We start from the raw sequence: 19926 nt of genomic DNA on the forward strand, positions 1-19926 counted from the left end.
TGAGGCAAGAGAATCACCTAAGCCCAAGAGCTGGAGGTTGCTGTGTGCTATGACATCACAGCACTCTACAGAGGGCATTGGAGTGAAACTGTCTCTAAAAAAAAAAAAAAAAGAATTAGGGTGGCGCCTGTGGCTCAGTGAGTAGGGCGCTGGCCCCATATACCAAGGGTGGCAGGTTCAAACCCATCCCCGGCTGAACTGCAACCAAAAAATAGCCAGGCGTTGTGGCGGGCGCCTGTAGTCCCAGCTGCTCAGGAGGCTGAGGCAGAAGAATCGCCGAAGCCCAAGAGCTAGAGGTTGCTGTGAGTCCTGTGACATCATGGCACTCTACCAAGGGCGGTAAAGTGAGACTGTCTCTACAAAAAAAAAAAAAAAAAGAAAGAAAGATTTAGGTGCATGTAATAAATGACCATGGCCCGTGTCCAGGCTAACATGCTTCCAAACATAAGTTTTGGTAAAACAGAATAGAACCTCCATAGTTGACCACCTCCCTATGTTGACCTTAAATTGATCTAATTTTCATAGACTGGACATGCACCACATGTGCGTATCAGTACAGTAGACCTAGCTTCTTTTGTTGACCGCGTCTGTATGTTGACCAGTCTGTTACAGTCCCTTGGGTAGTTAAATTATAGAGGTTTTACTGTATTAGACTTTGGTTCTGCTAAGTTGGAAATTCAAGAGACATTCGCTTATTAAAAGAAGATGTTATGTAGGCGGCGCCTGTGGCTCAGTGAGTAGGGCGCCAGTCCCATAAGCCGGAGGTGGTGGGTTCAAACCCAGCCCTGGCCAAAAAAAAAAAAAAAAAAAAAAAAAGACGTTATGTAATGTTTTAAACTTCAGATTTCTTCACACCCATTAAGATTTTTCAGTTTTTGAAGACAACATTCCTATGATAATAAACTAAAACAAGAAGAACATCTCACTCTTGATGGGGCCAGATAGGAACAGATTCTTACATTAGCTTGGGCAGTGGGGAACAGGAAAAGATTGTTCTCTGCAAATGGCGTGATTTCATGGAGGGACACAACAGATCCTTTATCTCTGTGTAAATTAGTCAACCTATTCTGTGATCACCATTACAGCAGCCTCAACACAAACAAAGAAAAATCCGGGTGCAAACAAATTCAGATGTCTCGGCCTCCTCTTTCTGCCTCCCAGCGGACTTGGCTGCACACTCTGTTGAGAAGCTGACACCTCCCCTGGGTCAGAGACCTGCCTTGAACCTTTGGTCTCACTGCCATTGGGTCTAGGAACTTGGCCTTGTGTCCTGTGCTTCGTGCCAAGGTTTGAACAACATCCAAAGTCAGAAAGTGTTTCTGACTGCAACATTCAGTAAGAAATGAATCCACACTGGGATCTGGTACACATGCGTACACACACGCTTGTAAACAAGTTACACAAAAGAATATTTACCTTAACTGTGTATGGGGTAGCCTGAACTTGAATACTAGTTCAGTTTTCTACCCTTTTTTTTTTTTTTAGAGACAGAGTCTCACTTTATGGCCCTTGGTAGAGTGCCGTGGCCTCACACAGCTCACAGCAACCTCCAATTCCTGGGCTTAAGCGATTCTCCTGCCTCAGCCTCCCGAGTAGCGGGGACTACAGGCGCCTGCCACAACGCCTGGCTATTTTTTGGTTGCAGTTTGGCCGGGGCCGGGTTTGAACCCGCCACCCTTGGCATATGGGGCCGGCGCATCTAGTTCAGTTTTTAATCCTGGTTTTATCCACCCACTAGACTGATTTCACAATCCATTAATAGGTCCTAACCTTTAGTTTGAAACACAGTGGTACAAAACACGCCCACATTAGGGACATATGTTTCTGAAGTTAGTCAACTTGGATTGTAAAATTTTAAAAATTCAAATAGATATTTCAACAGAAATCTCTTCCCTGACACATACAAAATGTGAAGAGTTGAAATTTTCTTTAAGATTGGTAGACCTATGAGCTACAACTGATCAGAACACAGATACACACAGCCAAAGCCTGCGAGGGAGCACGAGGGCAGAGTTGGAGGTACTCACCTGGGACCCAGCGATGTGCACAGAGGCAGGGGGGTGACTTCTACAGCAAGGCTGCAAAGCAATGTCTTCCTTTTGCTAGAAGAAATAATGAGAGTCTTGGAGCTGGGAAAACCCATAGATGGCAAATTCTACTTTCTCAGATCAGATGATGAGAGTCTAACTTCGTGTCCTTTAAAAATCAGAGCACTGACTTTGGTCCCATTTAAATAGCTAACTTCAGTTAAAGATAGGGTAAAAAAATGATTCATTAAAACATTCAACACTCTCTTTTTAAAACAATGACTAGAATTTTATTGGCCCAGGAACAGCAGCTGGAGGAGAAATAACAAACAAAAATACATTTTAAGAATCTTGACGTACATCACATATTTACAATGAAAGTGTCATATCTTAGAAGGCCACTGTCCATCAGCTCAGTAAGTACCAAGCTCTAAAGCCATGGCGTCAAAGTCCCACTTGTCAATTAAATATCCACAATCCCGGGGCTCAGATGGAGTCTTTTGCATCTGACTCAGGTGTGTGCATTGGCATCAGGAGAGCACCCTTTATGGGTTAAGGCTAACACTCCTTAAAGGTGTTTCTCTCCAGGAAAGCTTCCACTGTGGTAGCTCAGCTGACACAGACGACACGTGACATGTGGCTGCACATCTGTGGGCTCATCTTCCTACGATGTGTCCACGCCAGCCAGCCAGCCATGAGGAAGCAAAGGCTTGAGGAAGGCTGATGCTGTGCAGGCTTTGAGGGGAACACACCTCTGTCCCACTAGGGATACACCCAAGTTCTAGCACCTTGATCACAGCAGAGAGCTTGTCACCATCGGGGTCCTCTGGGATTTCTGACAACTCCCACAGTCTGTAGGTTCAGAAAGTGCTTTCGAGCAGGCAGTGGCACCCACATCCCGTGGGACACACCTCCTGGGTCCGAAACCACTCCATCATGTGACTGGTGTGGCCACCGTGCCCGCAGGTCAGGCAGAAATTGGATGATCCCCGCACGGCCACGTGGCAGATGGCACACTGGAATGTGAAGCCTTTGCAGATGGCACACTGCGTGCCACGGACCTCACTCCGGCAGTGGCTGCAGTACACGCCAAACTCTGGAAAGAGGTGGAGACGGACAAAACAAGAGGTATCTCAAGTTTAGTTCTGAAAAGGGAAACTGGGCATTGTCAGAAAAGAAAGGTGTGAATCTCTTAGGACCCTATCTGGAATCTGTTAGAACAATGTCTTTCATTTTCTCTTTTTTTAAAACACAGAACTCCTTCTTCTGCAATCTGGACAAGTCTGATAACGGGTAGTGCTGTCACTGCAGTGGCGAGAGTGGGCAAAGGGAGTGGCAGGTGCTTGGCTCTCAGAGGCCCTGGTGGACACCCAGTGCCACCCAACATGCGGTGGCTGCACTGATGCTCTTCCACCCCCACGGCTGCCAGGGACCTGGCATGTACAGGCGTTTAAGATGCATCAGCTGAAAGGACTGAATGGCTCAGAAAACACTTCAGCTGAGAGTGGGTAGGCGGTACCCCAAGTCTGCCGCCAGCCCTCTCTACTACCTGCCTGCCAACTGGCCATGCAGCGTGAGGTGGCCAGGTCAGGACACAACTGTACCACTCTTTCCCGTGTGAGGACTGGCTCCCTACCTCCTGGAAGCGAGCACAGGGCAAGTTCCACCATCACAGAACCCAGTCTGTTTTGTCACCACCCCAGGGCCAGGCACCTGTATTGCCACTGCCTCCTCTGCTTTCCCTCCCCCTCCCCGACTGGGCCACCCCAAATGCAGACCTTGCACATGTTCTTCTGCTCAGAATATCCCCAACCTGACGCTAACGAAATTCCAGCTGCCTCTGTTGGCCTCTGGCTGTTTCTTCCTGAAGTCCTATGACCCCAGGGGCAAGAAGGGTGGAACTGTGCCCCCTGACTGCCTCCAGACCACACCTTTCCTCTGGGGCTAATACCATCTGGCCTCACCAGCCTTTGCCCCTTTTCTTGGCTGTCTTCTCCTGACATTTTAGAGGCATGCTTTCTTTCACCAAAGACTTCTGTCCTTAGTTCTCAATCTTCCCTCTACCCCAACCCTTAGCACAATTCCTAGTGTCCTCCAATCCCATTTCTAACCCCCTGCCTATACCTCTGTGGTCCCCCTGCCACTTTCTGGCTGCACTTTGTCCTTTGACCAACCTGAATTATGTGGACCAACCTTACAGTCACTTTTTTTTTTGCAAATGCAGTAGAACTTCCATAGTTGACCACCTCTCTATACTGACCACCTCTTTCAGCTGACCTAATTTTCACAGACTGGACATGGACCATGCATACATATCAGTGTGGTAGACGCAGTTCCTTATGTTCACTACCTCCGTGTGTTGACCACTTTGTTATAGTCCTTTGGGTGGTCAACTTAGAGAGGTTTTACTGTGTGTGTATATATATATGTGTGTGTGTGTGTGTGTGTAATTTAAGATTTTTAAACTAAAAAAAGCTATAAACTGTAAAGAAGAAAAAATTCAAAAGAAAACTGATAAGTAAAGAAGAAAATGTGAAGGTTATCTGTATCTGAATAAGATAGATTTCTTGTAACACCAAAATGATTTCACTTTAGAGTTGGGTGTTTTTGTCATGAATCACATTAAACAAAAGTTTATTTCTGAAAAGTCTAGGGTTCTAAATTTTTGCTGTGCTTCTCTGAATGCTGTCTTCTGAACCACGATATATTATTGTTTTATGTAACTTCTTTATTATTTTGGCCCGTTTTTCACACTTATAGCTAGTCTTTTTTAAATGGCCTCTTCCTGTATTCAGAATCATAATCAATGCCTCTGTATCTTAGCTACCTACAGAACTTTCCAGATGACCAGTAGTCAAAACTACAGATCTGTTCCTTCACTACAGAGGGAGGGGTGCTAGAAATAATTGGGAATGCTTGGTACATGCCATACTCTTAATTAGTTTAGCTTTATTGTAAGAGCTCTTCTATTTATTGAACTTACAATAAGAGAAATCAAAAAGGGAAATTCAATTTCTCTAGGTAAATGTAGACCAGTACAAGGTTATTAATAGCAATTTTTATTCAGTAATTGCCTTTCAAGATCAATAGAAGGATACTCGTGTCTCATATACAGACTGGCATACCTGTCAACAAATTGATTTTTTTTTGAGACAGAGTCTCACTATGTCGCCCTGGGTAGAGTGCTATGGCACCATAGCTCATAGCAAACCCAAACTCTTGGGTTCAAGTGATCCTCTTGCCTCAGCCTCCCAAGTAGCTGGGAGTACAGGCACCCACCACAATGCCCAGATCTCTCATTTGTTGCAGTTATCATTGTTGTTTTACCAGGCCCTGGCAGGTTCGAACCCTCCAGCCTTGGTGTATATGGCTGGCACCCTAACAACTGAGCTATGGGCGCCGAGCCAGGGCTTGGCTTTATTAAGTAAAATCAGCTACTACTATCTGCTTCCCAGATCCCAAATTTTATTGCCAACATTACTTCTCCTAATCCAGTTAGGCCTTTTCAGAAAAGCTCTGGTGGGGTTTGGGGGAATCCGTGTACATTCTGTCTACTATCTTTGGCAGTCTTCCATTTCATCCTTTAAAAAATATCTCTTTGCACAGTTTCTTTCACTTTGGTCTTGCTTTTCCTCAACTCACTGGAGTCTCATTTGAAGTCTCTTATTTCTGGCTCGTCCTTTAGGTCCCAGGCTCTGAGTTCTGGTTTCTCTGAAGGCCCAGCTCAAGTGGCCTCTTGCTACACTCCTTCCCAGCCCCAGCCCCCAGTCAATACACCATCTCCATGCAGACTCCCCAACTCCCAGCTCTAGCCCCATCTTTCCTCTGAGCATCCAACTCACATCCGACTGCCTGCACGTCTTCTCCAGTCCCACATCTCACACGTCTTTCCCCAAATGAAGCTCACAACTGCTTTCCAGTCTTTCCCATCTTAGAGGCTGGCACTGCCACTGGCCCAGATGCTCAAGCTGGAAATCACCCAAGCTTTGTCTCGCTTCCTAACCCCACATCCAAGTCTTAGTTAGACTACCTCTAAAATATCTTTTTAATCCATCTATTTCTTTTCAGCTCCATCCATACCACCCTCAGACCAGGCCGTCAATCTCTTGACTACTGTAACATTCTCCAAGGAGGCTTCCTACTTTTGCTTTGCCCTCTTTCCAGCCTTTTCTCAGGTGATAGCTCAAGTGATCCTCTTAAAACAAACCAGAGCATGTCATTTCCTTATTAACGGCCTTTGGACTTGGAATATGATCCAAATCCTTGACCACTACTGACAAGGACTGCCTGCTATGCCCTAGTTATCCTACACTCTAATTTGATAGCACCCTTCTCACTCCCAGCATTCCACTCACACTGGCACTCTACCCACACCAGCCTTTCTTCACTAGTTCACCAGACAAGCCATCTCCCCGGAGGCTGCCCCCCCCCTCGGCATGGAGGACAGCACCTTTTCATCGTTCAGACCTCAGCTCCTCAAAGAGGCCTTCCCAACACACCTCACATGTCTTCTAAGGTTCTTCCTTCCTTTTCTCCCTGCCCCACCATAGTTTTTGTTTGCCCATTAATATTTACCTCAACATGCAGTATTTAAGTTTTCTTCCCTACTCAGCTGCTAGCTCCCACCAGGGGAAGGAGTGTGCAGCACTGTGTGTAAGAGGAGCTGGATTACATAAGTGGCATACATGAATAAACATCCCTACTTCTAATCCATCCTGAGTACTGTATATAAAACCACTTCTGCCACAACAGGAATTGGATCTTATGAAATACAAGAGTTTTCAAAAGCTTGGAACTGACTCCAAATGCTTTGGAAATTTCTGCTTCTAACTGAGGAGCTACAACTTCATTCCAAATCTGATGCTGTGGACAAACTAAAGTACAGGACCTTTCGGACTGTGACGGGAAAAGAAGGAAAGTCATATTCACCGATCCCTTTGTGAGGATCAGGAGGACAGGAGACAAACTTCAACACTTCAGCTCGTTTCTCCCTCAGACCCCAGCGATAGAGAATTTCCCCATAGCATTTCTTAAAGTCGTCGAATTGCTGGGTATTGGCAGGGTCCAAAAGCCTGGATGAATTCAGAAGATTTCCTGTCAGTTACTTTAAGAAAAAACAAGATAGATAACAAACAGCACTTAATGTACCCTTCCTAAGGCAAGAGTCCTGATGTTGGAGAATCTGTAGAGTTCTGGAACTGTGGCATGTGCCTGGGAAGGCCGTTACCTTTTATTTCTATCATGTTGGTCACGTTCTCGCTCCCGAGGGTCACTGTAGGTCAGACTGCCAAAGCGGAGTTCCTCTGGTGAAGATTCTCCCCAAGGGGACGATATATGCTCTGCCTCTCTTCCCGCTGAAGAAAATCAAATGGGAAGGGAAGAAGGCAATCAGAGACGGTATGGAAAATAATCTGAGAACTCTCACAATATGGTGTGTATCAACTGATTCCCTGGAGGAAGAGCAAGCTAAGCTGAAGATTCTGAGAAATAGAACTAAAAGGAGAGCCCTTAGCTTTTTGTCAAGTTATCTGTCATTACCAGAGAACGTGGTAATTAAGTACACATACAATGCTAAAGCAAATCAAGGCACGGAGACATAATAGAATGCTATCCAGTCATTATTTAGAAAAACTTTTGTTGTTGTTGTTGAGACAGAGTCCCACCCTATGCCCTGAGCAGAGTGCAATGGCGTCATAGCTCACTGCAACCTCAGACTCGGGCTGCGGGCATCCCACTGCCTCAGCCTCCGGAAGCCGCCGGGATTACAGGTGCTCACCAGGGTGCCAGGCTGGGTTGTTTTTTTTTTTTTGTAGAGACAGAGTCTCACTGTACTGCCCTCGGGTAGAGTGCCGTGGCGTCACACGGCTCACAGCAACCTCTAACTCTTGGGCTTACGCAATTCTCTTGCCTCAGCCTCCCGAGCAGCTGGGACTACAGGCACCCACCACAACGCCCGGCTATTTTTTTTGTTGCAGTTTGGCCAGGGCTGGGTTTGAACCCACCACCCTCGGCATATGGGGCTGGCGCCCCACTCACTGAGCCACAGGCAACGCCCATTTTTTTTTTTTTTTTATGAGTTGGGGTCTCACATTTGCTCAGGCAAGTCTCAAACTCCTGAGCTCAAGCAATTCTCCCTCCTCATCCTACCACAGTGCTGGGATTATAGGTGTGAACCACTGAGCCCGGCTAGAAAGACTTTTCAAATGATAGGAAAAAATGCTCATGATAAAATGAAACATAAGGCGGTGCCTGTAGGTCAGTGGGCAGGGCATCAGCCACATACACTGAGGCTGGAGAGTTTGAACTCAGCCCAGGACAGCTAAAACAACAATGACAAATGCAACAACAACAACAAAATAGCTGGGCATTGTGGCAGGCGCCTGTAGTCCTAGCTATTTGGGAGGCTGAGGCAAGAGAATCGCTTAAGCCCAAGAGTTAGAGGTCGCTGTGAGCTGTGACGCCACAGCACTCAACCCAGGGTTGTAGCTTGGGACTGTGCCTCAAAAATAAATAAATTAATTAATTTAATTAAATAAACATAAAATTGTATACATAGAATGCCTACTCTCATGTAAAGAGTGGAAAAGAACATTCTGGAATGTTAACAGATAATAGTCCGAGGTGGGATCAATGGATCAGGGGAGGGTGTGTGAAGAAGGAAGGACAAGTATTAGGTTTCTGGGGTGTGAAGTCTCACTGCCAGCTTCTCAGGGTTACAAAAGGAAATTAACCTAGTGAGGCACAAAGACCCACATGAAACAGGCTGCCGGACGTGCAATGCCAGGCCTCCTGGCAACAGTGTCCCTAGCACACTAAATTTGAAGAGAAGTGAGAAACAAGAAAAAATATGGAGAATAAGCATCAAAGAAAGATGACCACTTGGTTAATACCAAGTGGTATTAACCACTTGCACACAGCGTCTGCAGCACTAAAAGTCCAGCGTGGGCTAAGTCATTTCCACACCAACCCACCTATGTTCCAGCCACCAGTGTTGGGCCCCGGGTCTGACATGCTGGAGCAGGAGCCAGAGGAGGTAAAGCTGGGCTGCAGGCGGGACAAGAACAAACAGGACTGGCATCAGAATGCTGCTCCACACGAAGGTCACAGTGAGGCAAAATCAGACATGAGCCAGAAAACTATAAACTTACGTATCGACTGTGGGACACCACAAGATTAGAGGAACGGTTAGGAAAAGGCCCAAAGGGGTTCGGTATTCCCTGGGGCCGAGACTGGGCTTCAAACACACTGCAGAGCATGGCCAGTGTCTGAACATCCCGGAGCCGGCAATAATGAGCCAACCTGAAGGGAAAGGCGAGAGGAGAGAAAGTCACGAGGAGGGGTCAAGGACGGACAACTACCAGTCACGGCGGGTTCCTGCCATAGGATGGGAGGCTTCTCAACACCCCCTCCCGGATTAGGGTTTTCTACAGATCCAAAGTGGCTTGACCGACTTTGAATTTGGCTAGATTTCTTTTAGATTATAAGACATCAAACAATATAAATTGTTATATGATTAGTATTTATATATATATATATAAAATTAAATGTTATATATTGCATTTATAATTTATAACATTATAAATGCTCTAGATAAATCACCTGAAAGCTTCTGATTAGCATCCAGACATGGCTTCTCCAAGAACTAAACAGAGCTAACCTAATAACCTGAGTGAGGCAATACATGTTCTCTCCATTTCCCCAAGGAAAAGTCACACTGCTTTTTGGGGGCTCCTATATACATCATTCGTATAACTTAAAGCTACATGAAGGAGCTGAGAGAACCCTGTTACCATCATAGGTAACAGACACTGGGGATGGAATCACAAACACAAGCTATTAAATGAGAACAATGAACATTTTTACGTTTCAGGCATTCCTATTATCTTTGTTCTTTTAGGACCATCACGTGAGAATGTGAGTACTGGCACCGGAGGGACTCTGCCTTTGTGCTAGAATAAGTACTCACACCTTCCCACCACTTACAGTGTAGTGTTTGTATTTTCACACTCACTTATTTGAGCCTTGCTTAAAGTAGATAAAACAAGCTTTATCATCTCAGCATTAACGAGGAGGCAAGGGGAGCTTGAGCCCATGTTCCAGGACTAGCCTCAAGGCGCGACTAGAGCAAACCACAATCTAAAAAAGTACAGTTTCTTGGCCAAGACCAGCCCTGGGCGGCCATGTTATGGAGATTCAAGTGATTTAGCTTGGTGTTAAGTTATTTTTAGCTTGGTGTTAAGTTATTTTGTAGAGTGTAATTCCCACTTATCATATTGCAATGTAATAAATCGACATCAAGTCAATATTTTTACGAATCGCCTAACACGGTGGGAGCATCACGGCCTCTGGCAAACATGAACGTCAATAGTCACTTCTCTAATCTGTCCTCAGGGGTAAGACCCTACAACCCCCAAGAAGAAATTTGGCATTTTAAGAGCTCAAACTCCTGGGTTCAGACTGATATGATTTCTGGACTAAAGCTTCAATCTCCAAAGGACACACAAGTCTTAGGGGTCTCAAATCCTTGTTGTAAAAGACAAATATTGTACAGTTCCTTCTGAATAAGAAGTTAGTTTCACACAGAAATTATTTCAGCACTAAAAGGATAGATCCTACTTCTTCTCATTCTTCAGGCCTCTGAACTCTTTGTTTACAGACCTAAAATTACCATCACTCATTTCCTCGCTTTTAGCTCCCAAAACCTACAGGGACTCCAGCAGCTGTCGACCAAATGGATGCCGAGCCCAGGGTGTTTCCAGATCTGGATCAGACTTTGGACCAAGGCAAAGATCTGTAGCTACCGTAGCCAGGGACCAGACCTAGACAGAGCAGGGAGAAAATACAAACTCAAACTGATGAGCCTGGGAACAGAAACCTCAGACACAACTTCACGTTCACGCCTTGCCACTCTGAGGGCGGCAAAAGCCGGAAACTTAGTGAAATGCAGAATTTTAGGCCCCACTCAGACCCAGTGAGTCAGAATTTAAAGTTTAACAAGATCCTTAGGGGACTGTGTACATACACTATATAAAGTTTGAGAAACACTGGCCTTAAAAACTTTCATTAAGTAAACTTTGGCGAAATGACACAGCATGCTCATTTGAAAAGGTCTTCTGTTGAACCACTGACTCACATCACATTTTCTGCTGCTTCATTAGTGAGTTGGCTTGGCAGGGAGAAATAAAAAAGCATTCTATATTATGTTTAAGATCTTTCTTTACCCAAATAGTAAAATACTTTGCTGCCTTCATTATAAAAGATTTAGGACTCTCTGAAGCAGGGGTCCTCAAACTTTTTAAACAGGGGGCCAAGTTCACTGTCCCTCAGACCACTGGAGGGCCGGACTATAGTTTAAAAAAAAACTATGAACAAATTCCTATGCACACTGCACATATCTTATTTTGAAGTAAAAAAACAAAACAGGATTTGAACCTGCCAGCTCAGGTGTATGTGGCCGGTGCCTTAGCCGCTTGAGCCACAGGCACCGAGCCTAATTTTCCCCCAAAGAATATTTTTTTCCAGAAAAATGAACCTTAGATTGACCTTAGTATTGCATTTGCCCAACTTCTCACCAACCCTATGAAGTAATTATTCTTAAGGTTCTCAGCTTCCAAACACACAGAGGCTGAAACACTCCAAAATAATCCGCCTGGTGTCCCTGTGCTAGGAAGTCAAACCACGCCTAGGCCTCTGCCCTCAGTTGCGCCCTGAACTTTCTACTGCCTCCTGTTGCCTTCTTAGCATCCCCAGAACCTAGGTAGCTGGGTCCTTAACAGAAACAGAACAGATGAAATCCATCACTGAACTTCTCCCAAAAGGTTTTTGGCAGAGACATGACAGTTTGTCTTCTGTCTTTTTGACAGAAGACAAATGGAAATGTTAGGGATTTTTTTAATCTGATAAAAACCAAGAACAGGCCTTAGCTTTGATTCATTTAGAGGGTGATAAGGGAGCAAACTGAGCTGACAGAACAACAGCTGGCAGTTTCCATTGCTCAGTCTAATCCTCGTGCTGAAGAATAAGGGTACAATTGAGAAAGAACATAGATCAGTGATTGCCCAGGGCTGGGAGGAAGAAGAGATTAAGAGGTGACAATTGGGGTTTTAGGGTTTCTTTTGGGGATGGTGAAAATGTTCTAAAACTGTTTGTGGTCACGGTCACACAACTTTGAATGGAGTAAAAACCACTGAATGGTACATTTCAGGGGTAAATTCCATGGTATGCGGACTGTATCTCAATAAAGCTGTTAATCAAAACAATACAGAAATAGTTTGCTTTAATACACTGCTGTGTTCCTACAAAGATGAAGGAAATTTAAATTTTTATAATATTAAATCACATTTTTTAAATGAACACCTATAAAGGAATATTTTGCTAAATAAACCTTTTATGAAATGAAGCATTTTGCAAAGTTAAAAAAAAATGGAGGGTGCAAATGGCAAAGATATAGACGCTCACATTTAGGTATGTGACAATCACCATGTTACCGAATAGAAAGGAGACTAATAAAAATACTCAGTAAATGCTTTATATTTTATTACTAATTTATTTATCTATCTATTTGAGACAGAGTCTTACTCTTGTCACCCTGGGGTTGAGTCCTGTGATGTCACAGCACACAGCAACCTCAGACTCCTGGGCTTAAGAGATCCTCCTTTTTTAGCCTCTCAAGTAGGTGGGACTACGAGCAGCTGCCACAACATCCAGCTATTTTTTTCTATTTTTAGTAGAGATAGGGTCTCGCTCTTGTTCAAGTTGGTCTTGAACTCCTGAGCTCAAGCAATCCTTTTGCCTTGGTCTCCCAGAGTGCTAGGGTTGCAAGTGTGAGCCACCGTGCAGCCCTCAGTAAATGCTTTAGACCTTCCCAACTAAGCACTAGTAAGAAAAACACATCCAGGGGTTTTGGAAAGCTGCTCTAGCCCTATGGGTTGGCAAAGAAAATAGCAAAGGGGGCGGCACCTGTGGCTCAAGGAGTAGGGCGCTGGTCTCATATGCCAGAGGTGGCAGGTTCAAACCTAGCCCCGGCCAAAAACCACAAAAAAAAGAAAATAGCAAAGGAGTTACACAACAGGAGGCACACCTTGAAAAGGCTGCTAACCCATAATTACAAAGTGAAAACAACTTGCTCTTATAGAAGAATCCCGATCTCCACTAAAAGGGATATACAATACCTGGACCAGATCCTTTCTTCCCACAAGCAAGGCAGAAGTGGCATTCTTCTGACATGTTTCCTGAATATCATTCACGTTCAATCTGAAATTTTTTAAAAAGAATAAAAAAGTTTCTAGTCTAACTTCTTAAATCAATGACTCCTGGCTTAACACACAGACCGGGAATAGCCTTTTCAGTTGTCAGTCAAAATGTTTTATTCTGGGTTGGCCTTGTAATTCCCTTCCTACCTGACCTGGAAGAAAAGTTTAACTGGAGCTGATGTTAACACAGCTGGGGGTTCCGGCCTGGGGAAGGTGACACTACTCACCTCTTTGATGTGGGGAGAGGAGCCCATATGCAAATACCAATTTGGAGGCCAGCTTGTCTGTGGAGTTCCCAGGGTTTGATGGTTGAATAAAAATGGACTTAAATATGTGCAAGACTGTGGTTCCTAAACAGTAGGAACACATATAGGACAAAAGAAATACTTTCTATTATGAGTTCAAGTTGAGGAAGAAGCATAGAACTGCAGGCCAGCCTCTGCATGATGGTCACTCAACGCTTACTTCCCTTCGACTCCAAACAGCTCTGCTCTTATCTGTTTTTCATACTAGGTGTGAAGTTCTAAGATGGTCCCAAGCTTCCTGCCCCCTACCAGGTGTCCCTGATATAACACCCTCCCTTTGAACGTGGACAACACTGGTGAACATCAACGGGATGTCACTTTTCCATGATTATGTTTTATTATTAAGTAGTGGACTCTGGTTTCATCAAAGGGAAGGCTGTCCTGAGTGGGCCTGACCTAATCAGGTGATGGCTGAGAAAGAAGGTGAAGTGGGTATGAGCCACTCTTGCTGGCCTCTAGGAAGATGAAATTCACAGAAGAGTTCTGCGGCCACAAGGGACTGAATTTTGCCAACAACCTGAATGGGCTTGGAGGAGAGCCCTGAGCACTGGACGGGACCGCCGCCTGGCCAACACCATGACTTCAGCCTGGTGAGACCCTGAGCAAGGACCCAGCAGAGCCATGCCCAGATTCTTGACCCACAGAGATTGTGAGATAATAAATGACAGCTAGTTGAAGCTTTTCTGTTTGTAGTAATGTATTACTAGGAATAGAAAGCTAATTTGCTGGGCTTCTCCTAAAACTGCTTTTTGAATTCTAACACTTAAAAAAGAAAAAAACATTTGTTAATTGTGGCTAAATGTTAATTTAGCATTTTTAGCATTAAAACAGCATACTTTAAAAACATTTTTTTCTTGGTACATGTGAAACTCAGTAAATGTAGAATATAATTGTTTTAACACAATAACTAAGAAAATGCCAGGAAGGCCATGTTAACCAGTGTGATGAAAATGTGTCAAACTGCTTATAAAACCAGTGTATGGTGCCCCATGATCGCATTAATGTACACAGCTATGATTTAATATTAATAAAAAAACAAAACAAAACACTTCTTTCTTTTTAAGAGATGGAGTCTCCCTATGTTGCTCAGATTAGACTCCTGGGCTCAAAAGATCCTTCTGCCTCAGCCTCCCCAATAGGTGGGGCTACAGGCTCTTACATCAAGTCATACTTACATGTACAGTTCTCCCAGGGATTTGTGAACAGGAAGGAGGCACGTGATGTCCTGGATGATGACCTTCCCAGCCGCCTTGATCTGCCGATTACCAGAATCCGACCCCTCACGCTTACTTTTCCACCGCCGTGATTTCTGGGGGAGAAGACAAGTTATAACTAATGGGGACTTATGGCAAGTGGAGACCTAAAGCTGCAGAGCACATCAGATTTGGGTCATTGGTAATTTGCAGAGACCCTAAATTACATCATGCCCACAATTATGGGAATCAGCATCTGTAGGAAATAAAAGGATAACAAAGGGCATTGAGCTCTTGATTCAAAATCCTAACAGGAAAATAAGCACCTACTACAGGGCTCTATTCTTCAGGTGCTCGAAATAGATACCAGGAAGCCAGGATTAATGAATTAATGTTTAGGATGGCAGATAAATAAGTTAGTAAAGACCCCAAAATTGTGGGAGAAGAACAATTTTTAGATTGAGTTCATTAGTAGATTCAAAGTTCTTGCCTGAAACTAATCAAAGATTTTTCTTCTCAGTTTCAACAGGATTTGTTGTAAATGTAATTCAGACCCAGCAGTGTGGGCTCTGCAAACCTTAATCTATAACAGGAAGACAGAGAAACTTAGCAGCTTTTCTAGTAGACTTGAATTTTTTCTAAAAGGGATCATTTACGAATGTCAAAAGTATTTGAATCAAGGGACTTGTGTGTGGACACAGAAGGTAATGACCAAGTGTCCCGTTTCCCCAGAGTCTCACCTAGAAGTGGCTGTGTGTGAGCAGCCTGCATAGGTGAAATGAGAGGTGTCCTGGAAAACAAATTATCAGAGCACAGCCCCACCTAGTATTTTCAAAATGACAGCTCGTCAGTGGAGCAATATTCTATTTTACTTTATTAAACAGGTCTTCAAAGAGATTTAACTAAGGAAAGGAGTAACACGTTTACTAACAAACAAGGCAAAGGGAGCTAGTGGAAGGGACCTGAAAGGTGGAGTCAGAAAGCCAAGGCTTCCTGGTCTGCTGCCACATGTAGTGGGTCAAACCTGAGCCCCGGAAGTCACTTCCTTGTGGTGAGTGTAGTCTCACACACGTCATTCTTTCCTTGCTCACTGATAACTTGTGGCTAATCATAAGCTCTGTCGTGCCAATCTCACAAGTTTAGTAAGCATACAATGAAAAGGCATGGGTACAAATTGTGTAAGCTGAAAAGTGCAATCTCAAAATATGTAATCATTATGAATGTATATAAACTCTGAGGAAATTTAGATTGTTATTTAGATTACTCACAAATAGTGTCATTTTTTGTAAGTGATTTTTGTACAGTCACTCTCCCATGAATCAGTCTTGGTCCAGCCAGGCATTCCTGACCACTGATCTAATCCCAAAGTTGCCCCATGCAACATAATAGCAGGGTTATTGTGTATCTTGCAACCTACTAAATCCAGGACACCTGGACTTAGTTCAGGGCAGGTAAACCAAGTTTAGTGGAAGTATCTATGAATTGTTTATCATCATTGGTAAGTACGTATGCTACACTGTCAACTACTTCTTTAGAAGTAATTCAATTACCATTTACTACTTATCAATGCCCAAGTCATTATTCTGCAAAAAAAGGGGATGCTTAATCCATTATTGCAGGATAGACCTTCCATTATCTACTTGCCCTAGTTCTTTCCTAAAGAATTATGTACTAACTCACAAAAATACTATCCTTTTAGCCACAAGCATCCTGACATGGTACAAATAAGGGGAGAATATGTCAAAGAGCAAACGACCTGTCAGAATGGGCTGGAGCCAGGCAGTTCACTGACCAAGATGGGTGTAATGACACTTGCACTGAATACTATGACATAGCCAGTTTAGGGAGGGCGATGTCACCTGTATCTACCCTGTAGCGACAGTGAACAGCACAAAAGGCTTAACCAGAATGGGGAAGGTACAAGGCACACAGACTCGTTTCACTGTGATTTTTAATCAGGTTTCTAATAGTTTAAAAATCCCAGGAAAAGACACCTCCACAGGTCCCATGTAATTGGTTATCTTAAATGAGACTTAGGGTACTGGATTTGAAAAAAAATCTACACTAAAATGATGCCACATGGAATGAATATGATCCACCGATAACGGTCTTCCAGGTCAGCAGGAAGGCTTCTGAATACTGCGTCAGGCAGTCACTCTGGCTCCTTATTACAAAGAGAAATGAGAAGCACTCAGGCAATTGAACACTCATTATAGCTCAGTTTAACTACCAGCAAAAATAAACGGAAGCCTGTGAAGGATGTGGCCTGTGAAGGATGAGGTCTACTAGCTTACAGCACTGAAAATAAAAATAACCACAACATCCTGACTTCTAAAGCAAACCTAATAAAAACACATCATTAATTACATTAAGTTCCACATGCCAAAAGTGGCTCATTTGCAAGGAGACAAGCTCTTCTGAAAATTGACCAATGACACAAGTTCAAGTGTACAAATGTTTGACTTGGGATTGTCAATATTAGCTCCTGCTTGCTCTGCGCTAGCATGAGCCTCACCATAGCTCTAGGACACGGGGATATTGTCCCCATTTTACAAGTGAGGATGAGGCTGACTCAAGGTCATAGTCCTAAGAGCTGAGACAGGCCTGCCAGGCTGCTAAACTCATTCTTAATTTGATTTTCAGGGTTTGATTTAAGACTAAAAAGAAAAAAAAATTAAATCTCGACTAAGGTGCCTATTAATAATATGTCAATAGTTGGGTCCCTTTTTTAATGAACCCATCTCTGCATGTGAAAAGCTCCCCGTCTGATTGTAGTGACACCCGCCCAACACCTCCTACAACTGCTCACTGCTTCAGTCACTTTTCTGCTGAGCCCTGTGGTGATGTTCTGCTAGGCTGAGTGTCTGGGGCCACATTTAGGCCAAGATGCTGTATTTCAGGTCTGAGTTGACAGTCTATGCCTCAGATGGCTTAATCTCCTTTCTGCATTTGTTAGATCAGGCACATTTAGACAGCAGGAAACTCAGAGTCCAAAGAGATATCGTAGGACTCTTCCCTGGTTGGCAGCTTTGGGTTACGGAACGCAGTAGAAACAAACCAGTGTAAGCTGTCAATAAATACTTGACAAAGATGTAAGGAGAGGGGGTCTTTGACAACTTTCTGCAGCCACCCTTCACTGAATTATAGAAATCACAGTCTGTCTTTCCTGGGACTTCTGGAGACACCAGACTTCTACGTGATTCTATTTGATCTGTAACAGTGGATCTCTAGGCAGTGCTTTACACAACCTCACTCGGCTGCCTTTCAGCCTACACCAGAATACGGTTCCCTAACGCGGGATCAACCTAATTATAGCTGCCACCAGGAATCAAACTGTGAAAGCAATTATGAGATAGCAATATTAGTTTTTTTAATCCAGCAAAGAATAACTACAAAATATTATCAAAAAATTTTAAAGGGCCACAAAATAGTTTCAGTATTTGTTTTTTAATTTGCTGGTCAATTGTTTTAATTTATTTTTATTTTCATTTTTTAATTTTTTTCTTTCTTTTTGAAAGTGATTTTTTTTTATTAAGTCTTGTACACATAGATCATGAATACATTTATGCATTGTGGGATACAATGTGTTGTTTTTTTATACAGTCTGATGTAGTTACATCATATTTTTATTTTTTGAGACAGAGTCTCACTATGTCGTCCTTGGTAGAGTGCCGTGCCACTGCAGCTCACAGCAACCTCCAACTCCTGGGCTTAAGCGATTCTCTTGCCTCAGCCTCCCAAGTAGCTGGGACTACAGGCGCCTGCCACAATGCCCAGCTGTTTTTTTGTTATTGTTATTTAGCAGGCCCTGGCCAGGTTTGAACCCACCAGCCCCAGTCCATGTGGCCGGCACCCTAACCACTGGTCAATTGTTTTTAAACAAGACCTACCTCCCCTTCGGGGTATAAAAGTCCCTTAGTAACCCTGCCTTGTGGCTATTCTAGGGATTCCAAATTAACAAAGCTGCCTAAATGAAGACAAGCTAAATCTCAAATCAGATCCTAGTTAGAGCTGCAGGTCCTTGCTACTACCTAACAAGTAAACGGACAATTTTCCAGGGTGTTTCCTCCAGCGCTTTGGCAATTAAAGGGTTCACATTCCAGCTACACCTCTCCTAAGACTTATTTTTCCACTTACTATCTTGCTGGCAATTTCAAGAATCTATCTCGACTGTAGAACAATCAGGTGATCACACACAGATTTCTTTGGGGATTCTTTGGTTCCAGAGAACAATGACACATCAAGTTAAAATGTGGTTAATCTTTCTGAGTGAGGGAAGGGCACTATGGTCTAAAAGGCCCTCAGCATCCTGCATTGCTCCAGTCCCACTCTGATGGGCTTAAATGGAGATAATTTTCTGTGCAGTAAAACTGATACCTCCAGGAAGCAGAGGACTCTGCATGTTTCCTAAGTCTTTTCAATGCTCCACAAACAGAAAATGTCCCGTCCCCACAGATTTCATGAGAAGGGATTAAGGGAAGAGAGGCAAAGCAAGACAGACAGATTAATACGTGATGAGCACCAGGATGCCCCTCTGAACATACCAAGAAGGGTTCATGGAGTTATGCAAAGAGGACAGGGAAGAAAGGAGTAGGGGAGGGGTGGGGTAGGAGGGAAGCACTGGTGTAAATAGCACTGAAATGACAACCAACAGCCAGCTTGCGACTGTACCACCAGTATTACTGCTACAATCGGAGGCAACACCAATGCCAATATATGGGTTGAATGTAAAAACAGCCCAAGAATAAGCCACCAACTGCTTCGCAGCAACCCCGTCAGCAATGCACAATCAGCAGAGTGGGCAGTGAGTCAAATGAGTTCTTGTTTAAATAGCAGCGGGAGCAGGGACTTCATGACAATGAGTGGAAATTCAGCAGTCGGGTCGGCTAGGACAGGCTTTTTAAGGAAAGGTGACCACGCCAGTGGCTTCACCTACAAGTTGTTGGCAGCAGTGGTAGGTGCTCATCAGGGCGCCTGATTTCAAGCGGTTTTTATATGAACAGGCTGTAGGACTATTCCCCTAAATATTCTTTATATACAAAGACTCAAGGATGACTTGCACAGCTTGAGGTCATCTTGGCATTACTAAAACATGAAGGGGATGGGAGAGGAAGACAGAAGAGGGGGAAATGGCCAACAGGAGTGAGTA

At 43.9% G+C, this 19926-nt stretch overlaps 1 protein-coding gene across 3 annotated transcripts in view; it reads right to left on the minus strand.

Moving 5' to 3' along the window:
- Positions 1-2300: 2300 nt before the first annotated feature.
- Positions 2301-19926, minus strand: part of WDR59 (WD repeat domain 59) — an 87816-nt gene continuing 70190 nt past the window's right edge. For 2 of the 3 annotated variants that reach the window (XM_053607896.1, XM_053607889.1), the window contains 8 exons: positions 14760-14893; positions 13199-13280; positions 10734-10846; positions 9176-9326; positions 8999-9071; positions 7255-7381; positions 6957-7099; positions 2301-3123 (listed from right to left, as the gene is read on the minus strand). In XM_053607896.1, coding sequence (XP_053463871.1) covers positions 2888-3123; positions 6957-7099; positions 7255-7381; positions 8999-9071; positions 9176-9326; positions 10734-10846; positions 13199-13280; positions 14760-14893 — 1059 coding nt within the window. In that variant the 3' untranslated portion in view covers positions 2301-2887. Of the gene's footprint in view, positions 3124-6956; positions 7100-7254; positions 7382-8998; positions 9072-9175; positions 9327-10695; positions 10847-13198; positions 13281-14759; positions 14894-19926 lie in introns of those variants that run through there. The other variant, XM_053607906.1, reaches the window with a different exon arrangement.

The sequence above is a fragment of the Nycticebus coucang genome, chromosome 2 (assembly GCF_027406575.1).
Source record: "Nycticebus coucang isolate mNycCou1 chromosome 2, mNycCou1.pri, whole genome shotgun sequence".
Lineage (NCBI taxonomy): Eukaryota > Metazoa > Chordata > Mammalia > Primates > Lorisidae > Nycticebus > Nycticebus coucang.